The sequence below is a fragment of the Alnus glutinosa genome, chromosome 3, assembly GCF_958979055.1.
Source record: "Alnus glutinosa chromosome 3, dhAlnGlut1.1, whole genome shotgun sequence".
NCBI classification, from domain to species: Eukaryota; Viridiplantae; Streptophyta; class Magnoliopsida; order Fagales; family Betulaceae; genus Alnus; species Alnus glutinosa.
In genome coordinates this window covers 17,465,152-17,472,584 of record NC_084888.1, presented here as the reverse complement: position 1 = coordinate 17,472,584, position 7,433 = coordinate 17,465,152, and the positions used below count along the sequence as shown (strand labels likewise).

The window sequence follows — 7,433 nt, the reverse complement described above, 5'->3', positions numbered from 1 at the left end:
TAATCAATATCCTTCTGGATTCCCTTCACAGGCTCAAAATCAATTTTAGTCATCTCACCAAGCCCAACCTCTTGCTTTTCAGTCTACCACTCAAGTGCCACCACCGAAACCACAATCATCATTTGAAGACACAGTCAAAGCATTCATATAGGCAAGTAGCCAGAATATACAAGGGCTTAACCAGACTGTACAAGAGCTTAAGACCGCCACTATGAGCAATAGCCAGACTATACAAGAGATTAAGACCGCCACTATAAGCAATAGTCAGACTATACAAGAACTTAAGGATGGTTCCATGGATTCAAAGCAATTCACGCATCAAGTTATTGCTAAGATTGAAGGGCAAATTAGCCAATTAGCCAATCAAATGGGGGAAACAGAAAAAGGAAAGTTCTAGAGTCAACCAGTTGCCAACCCATAAGGGCAATTCGTTATTGGGAATACATCCTTCCCTTCTTATGGACAGGAGCATGTGCAAGCCATCACCACTTTAAGGTCTAGAAGGCAAGCGGATAACCAAGTGGCTATGCCTAAAGAAGCCACGGAGGCAGCTAAAGATGAGGAAAACCATGAAAAGCCTGAAAAAGATCTTGGACCAGACTCTATTGTTCCAATTGCTAAAAAGAGTCCCCAGAAGTTTGTTCCCAAAGCTCCGTTTCCAGAAAGACTTACGGCTCCCAAGAAAGGCTCAAAGTTCGATGACATTTTGGAAGTGTTCAAACAAGTGCAGATTAACATTCCATTCCTAGATGCCATCCAGCAAGTGCCTTCATATGCCAAATTTTTGAAAGATTTGGTCACCATCAAGAGAAGAACAAACGTTCCCAAGAAAGCTTTCCTTACTGAGCAGGTCAGTTCTATTCTTCAGTGTAAGATCCCTTTCAAGTACAAAGACACTGGCTGTCCTACAATTGCATGCATGATAGGTGACAGCAAAGTTGAAAGAGCGCTATTAGATTTGGGGGCCAGTGTGATCTCTTACCATATTCATTTTATGTCCAATTGGGATTGGGTGAGATAAAACCCACTTCAGTGACACTTCAGCTGGCCGACAGATCTGTGAAAGTCCCAAGGGGAATCATTGAAGATGTTCTGATCAAAGTTGATAAGTTCTACTACCCTGTGGACTTCATCGTTTTAGACACAGAACCGGTTATGAATGTGGAGATTCAGATTCTAGTAATACTAGGGCGTCCCTTTTTAGCTACGGCTAATGCGCTAATCAACTGTAGGACTGGAGTCATGAAGTTATCTTTCGGGAACATGATAGTGGAGCTCAATATTTTTGATATCAGCAGGCAGCCATTTGATTATGAAAGGGCCAGAAGTGCTTACGCAACAGAAGAGATAGTGGAAGAGATTGTCAACGAGCCAATTGTTGAAGACTAGTTGGGAACGTGCCTTACTACATTTGGAGGTGACATGGACCTGGAAACATTACTTGAGCAAGCTGACACCTTGTTGGACTCAACTCCAGAGACAGAAACTGACATCGGGGAAACCACTGAGACATCATCCCCTGATCCATCTCCATCAGCAGTTGAGCCTACCAAGCGGGAACTGAAGCCTCTGCCTGACACTCTGAAGTACAAATATCTTGACCCGTTTGAATCTCTACCGGTGATCATAGCCGCTGACCTAAATGAGACTCAAGAACAGAAATTGCTGAATGTATTGAAAGAACATAAAGAAGCCATAGGGTGGTCAATTGGAGACATAAAAGGCATCAGCCCTGCAGTGGTGATGCACAAGATTCACCTGGATGAAAATGCTAAACCCTCTCGTGAGTCACAGAGACGGTTGAACCCAGCCATGCAAGAGGTAGTTCGAGCAGAGGTAATCAAGCTTCTGGATGCAGGTATCATATACCCAATCTCTGACAGTAAATGGGTGAGTCCAATTCATGTGGTGCCCAAGAAGGCTGGAATTATAGTAATCAAGAACAAGAAGAATGAGTTGGTCCCAACTCGTGTTCAGTCGGGATGGCGGGTGTGCATCGACTACAAAAAGCTGAATTCTGCCACAAGGAAAGACCACTTTCCTTTACCTTTCATAGATCAGATGGTGGAGAGTTGGCTGGCCATGCCTATTACTGTTTCCTTGATGGTTACTCTGGCTACAATCAAGTTCTGATGGATCTAAAAGATCAAGAGAAGACCACTTTTACTTGTCCCTTCGGTACGTTTGCCTATCGCCGTATGCCTTTCGATTTGTGCATTGCATCTGCTACTTTTCAGCGGTGTATGATCAACATTTTCTCAGATATGGTTGAACGTCACCTTGAGGTATTTATGGATGACTTCTCTATTTTTGGATCTTCATTTGAGGAGTGCATGCACCATCTTACCTTGGTATTGGTACGATGTAAGGAGAAAAACTTGGTTCTAAATTGGGAAAAATGCCACTTCATGGTAAAACAGGGGATTGTTTTTGGGGCATGTTGTTTCCCACAAAGGTATTGAGGTTGACAAAGCCAAGGTTGATCTGATCTCCAACCTTCTGCCACTGCGGACAGTGAAAGAGATTCGCTCCTTTCTAGGCCATGCTGGGTTCTATAGAAGATTCATCAAGGACTTCAGTAAGATAGCAAGACCTCTATGCAACTTCCTTGCAAAAGATGCCCCCTTTGATTTCAATGAAGAGTGCCATGCAGCCTTTGAAAGTCTGAAGAAGACCTTAACTTCCACACCAATCATTCAGCCACCTAATTGGACTGTGCCATTCGAGATAATGTGTGATGCTTCTGTTATGCTGTGGGAGCTGTGTTGGGGCAAAGAGTGGAGAAGCTTCCTCATGTCATCTACTATGCCAGCAAGACCTTGAATGACGCACAGCTTAACTACTCTACCACTGAAAATGAGTTATTAGCTGTCGTTTTTGCTCTGGATAAGTTTAGATCATATCTGCTAGGGTCTAAAGTATTGGTCTACTCGGATCATACTGCTCTGAAGTATCTATTGTCCAAGAAAGATGCTAAATCTTGTCTCATCCGGTGGATCCTGTTGCTGTAAGAATTTGACATTGAAATTCGGGATAAAAAAAGGTTCCAAGAATGTGGTAGCAGATCATTTGTCCCGGCTGACTGTAGACTTCACTAAAGACGCTATGCCCATTACTGAGACGTTCCCTGATGAACAACTGATGCACATCTCCCAGACTCCTACACCGTGGTTCGCAAATATTGTGAACTATCTTATCACCGGCCAGAAGCCCTCTCATTGGACCAGGCATGACAGATCAAAATTCTTGGCTGAGGTAAAACATTTTTTTTGGGATGATCCTTACCTATTCAAATACTACCCAAATTAGATTATAAGGAGATGTATTCCTGAGAGTGACCAGCAAAATGTCATCTCCTTCTGCCATGATCATGCATGTGGAGGCCACTTCAGTTCTAAAAAGACCGCTGCGAAGATTTTTCAAAGTGGGTTCTATTGGCCATCCATTTTTCGTGATGCCCATGCTTACTGTTCAGCTTGCGAGCGATGCCAGAAATTAGGGAGTATTGGAAGAAGGAATATGATGCCGTTGAACCCGATCCTGATTGTGGAGCTGTTTGATGTTTGGGGCATTGACTTCATGGGACCCTTCCCGAATTCTTATGGGTACCTCTACATTCTTGTGGCTGTTGACTATGTTTCCAAGTGGGTAAAGGCTATTGCTTGCAAAACCAATGATCATAGAGTTGTGCTACAATTTTTGAAGGATAATGTGTTTGCACATTTCGGGACACCACGTGCTATTATCAGTGATGGGGGAAGCACTTCTACAATAAATTTTTTGAGCAACTCATGAAGAAGTATGGTATCACTCATAAAGTTGCAACTCCTTACCATCCTCAAACAAGTGGTCAAGTTGAGCTATCTAACAGAGAAATCAAGATGATACTAGAGAAGACAGTGAACCCGACAAGAAAGGATTGGTTCTGCGACTCAATGATGCACTGTGGGCATACCGAACAGCATTCAAGACTCCGATTGGCATGTCTCCCTACCGACTTGTGTATGGGAAGGCTTGTCATCTACCTGTAGAATTGGAGCATCGAGCATATTGGGCCATCAAGCAGCTGAATTTTGATCTCACCAAGGTCGGCTCTCAAAGGAAGCTCCAGCTCAATGAATTAGAGGAGCTGTGAAATGATGCTTACGACTCTGCCAAGCTGTACAAAACTCATATGAAGAAGGCCCATGACCAAAACATTTTGCGAAGATCTTTTGAAGTTGGTCAAAAAGTCCTCCTTTCTAATTCACGTCTGCATCTATTCCCAGGGAAGCTAAAATCTCGATGGACTGGACCATTCTTAGTTCGTACAGTTTTCACTCATGGAGCCATTGAGATAGAAGATCCAAAGAATGGAGACACTTTCAAGGTAAATGGTCAACGGCTAAAACCGTTTCTGGAGTTGAAGATCCCTGAGATTGAAGAAATGCCTTCGGAGGACCCAACTTATCACTGATCCTCATATGCTGTGGAGTGTCTGGCTGAAGACGGTAAACTTAGCACTTGTGGGAGGTAACCCTCATTATGATCTTTATTTTTGTTTGTTTGTTTGTTTTGCTTTTGTTGTGTTTTTCAGGATAAGTGTCTACCATTCATGTTTGGGGAGCATTCTTCTACGGTACACCTAACTTGCATCACCCATTTGGTATTGTATTTCTAGTCACATTAGGGACAATGTGTCATTTTAGTTTGGGGGTGGGGTAGACATTTTTGTCTGTTATTTTTATTATTTTTGTTATTGTTTTTGTTGTTATTTTTATTGCTTTTGAAAAAAAATAAAAATAAAAAATTGTGTTATGTTGTTGTTTGAGGATGATTACATCTCAACTATGGTTTGCATATCATTGGTTTGTTTAACATGTTGAACACTGCATATCTTTAGAAATCTGAATTTTTTGACTCATCTATTGGATTTGAGAGACATCACTTGTTTGAATTGACTATCACAAACACATTAGCATTGGTTCTGTGAGGTATGAGATTTGAATTGAGGGATGTGTGTCTTGAAATTTGTAGGATGATTTATTGATGAAACCTTGGCTTAAATTCAAAAAAAAAAAAAAAAAAAAAAAAAAGAAGAAGAAGAAAAAAGGAAAAAATATCAGTTTGAGTTCTCATTGAGTGACCAGGCCTCTTGCCTCACTAAGCACTAAGTGTTCGCGTAAAAAGATGAAAAATTCAATTTGGTTGATCGTATGGCTAGTTTGACTTCGTAGCCTTTTTGACTTGAGTAATTAAGTCCTTAGGGATGTTTCTACATCTAGTGCCCTATAACCATATGATTTGGGAGTCATTAGCCCAACACTCGTTACATAGGTCAATTAGAAAGCTTAAAGGAGTCAGACATTGCACAGCCTACAAAAAAAAAAATGCACATTTTGATTTAAGCCTTGGTTATTTTCATCTGATGAGATTCCTATGAATTTTGAGGTACACAAACTTTGAGAAAAATTGAAACCTCATGAGTCTTTGTTGGTCTCACTTTGCACACATTTGAGCCTGAGTTGTCTCAATTTTTCCAGCAATGAGGTGAATGATTTTTGATATCCTAATGATATGAGTGTGATGTTTATGTTGTTAAATTTGCTCATGATGAATGAACCATGTATTTGTGTAGAAGTCATTGTTTGAAAACAACATAGTGCTTTATAATGTTTGTGGGTATCATTCCTGACAAACCCTCACGAGACTTCACTCGTTCTCTAGGGAGTCTTAGAGGTTTAAAAGGCTTGTTGCAACCGTCTCTCCCACGACAGTGGACTTACGTTTTTTACTTTGATTTTATTTTATTTTTTATTTTGTTTTTCTAAGGGACTAGCAAAATGTAAGTTTGGGGGTATTTGATGAGTTCTAAATATTACATATGTGGACCCCTTAATTTGGATTTACGAAACCTTTAGTTTCGTTATTTTCTAATGTTTTTGGTTAGTTTTGGTATTTTAGTATTTTCCAGGTCATTGAGAGAAAACAATAGCATTATGGTGAAACAAAGCACACTTTGAGAAGACCTAGATGATGTGATTATGTTCAACCAAATCAAGGAGAGGATTAAATCGTAATTTCTCTAATTGGAGTCAAAATCGGATTACCCCTTGTGATTTATTCTACGGATACAATTGATGTTTTGATTTAAATTGGATATCTTGATGTGATTTACGGATACACTTGATGATTTAATTTAAATTGGATTTCTTTTGTGATTTGTGTAAAGAATGGATACATGGGATGGTTTTGATTAATTATTTGAAGCAAAAGTAAAACATACTTAAGATTTTATTGTGAGAACTTTGGGAAATATTATTGATCATGAGAATATGTTGCTATGAGTTTGTGAGTGCGAATTCCGATACCTTAGTGCTTTTTTTTATTTGATTACATTCACTCTAGTTAATTTTGTTTATGCCTTTAATTTTTATTCACAAAAACAATCTCTTAATTTTTGGAACTAGGTTAGGATTTAATTAATTTGGATTTAAGTTTTGTTTGCAAAAATGCAATTCCCTATGGATACGATCTCGCACTTGCACATACACTATATTGCAAATGATTCGTGCGCTTGCGAGTATTAAAATTTGCACATCACCAGCCGTTCAGACGACGTATCATCCTTTCCGGACGCTCAGCTATCCATTGCATCAGCTGTCTGGACGACGTGTCAAACCGTCCAGACGCACATTAGTCTAAAGCATCATCTGTCCTGACGACATGGATTCCCGTCCGGACCTTCCTCTGTGTCGAGAAGCTTCGAACTACTCCAGCTTGCATCCATCCGGACTATTCAGCAGCCGGTCCGGACGATCCTCAGTGTTCAATCAAGCTTCAGGATTTCTTGCCAAACACAGATATGGGAAGATTGTTGCAACCGTCTGGACGACATGGATTCCCGTCTGGACACGCTCATCCATAAGGCAAGTATCACAATTCAAATCCAGACATCCGGAAGCCAGTCAGCATGGTCCGGACGCGCGTTCATCAGATATGGAAATTGCGTGCATCAGATCAGCCGTCCGGATTACCATTCCCCCAGTCCGGACGCGCGAAGCCTCTATTTGCAAATTACTTGCATCGAACGTGCGACCGTCTAGACGACAGGGCATCACCGTCCGAATGCAGCTCTCAAATAGGAAGGATCTTTAGCAAAATTTTCAGAATTTCGGTCACATAGTTGTCCGTCCGGACAGCCTATGACTACCGTCCGGACAGGGCCTAGTTTTATCGAGCCAGACGCTCATTTGAACTGTTAGCCTATAAATAGAGGCCCCTAGGCTTGAGAACAGCAAGAATTCGGTATTGAATTCCATTAGTGCTTAGAGAGTTATATTGTGAGGTTATTGAGCTGAGTTGATCTCTCTGAAGCCGTTGTTGTGTGTGCTGTCGCTGCGCTTAAACCAAAGTCTATCTTAGGGGTTGGCCCTAAGGTAAAGGATTCCATT

The 7,433-nt window shown here is 41.0% G+C and overlaps 1 protein-coding gene across 1 annotated transcript; it reads left to right on the top strand.

The window, feature by feature from the left end:
• The first annotated feature begins 211 nt into the window (after nt 1-211).
• On the top strand, nt 212-1,389 carry LOC133863232 (uncharacterized). Its single transcript, XM_062299195.1, has 3 exons — nt 212-322; nt 467-850; nt 970-1,389. Exons 1-3 carry the CDS (start codon nt 212-214, stop codon nt 1,387-1,389), a joined length of 915 nt encoding a protein of 304 aa, XP_062155179.1.
• Nucleotides 1,390-7,433: the final 6,044 nt, after the last annotated feature.

Excerpts from the sequence above, each read along its gene's own strand:
- LOC133863232 (XM_062299195.1), top strand. The coding sequence starts at position 212 with ATGAGCAATAGCCAGACTATACAAGAGATTAAGACCGCCACTATAAGC. Across the intron at positions 323-466 it reads CAAAGCAATTCACGCATCAA|GAGCATGTGCAAGCCATCAC; the intron begins GTTATTGCTAAG and ends TCTTATGGACAG. Across the intron at positions 851-969 it reads AAGCTTTCCTTACTGAGCAG|TGTGATCTCTTACCATATTC; the intron begins GTCAGTTCTATT and ends TTTGGGGGCCAG.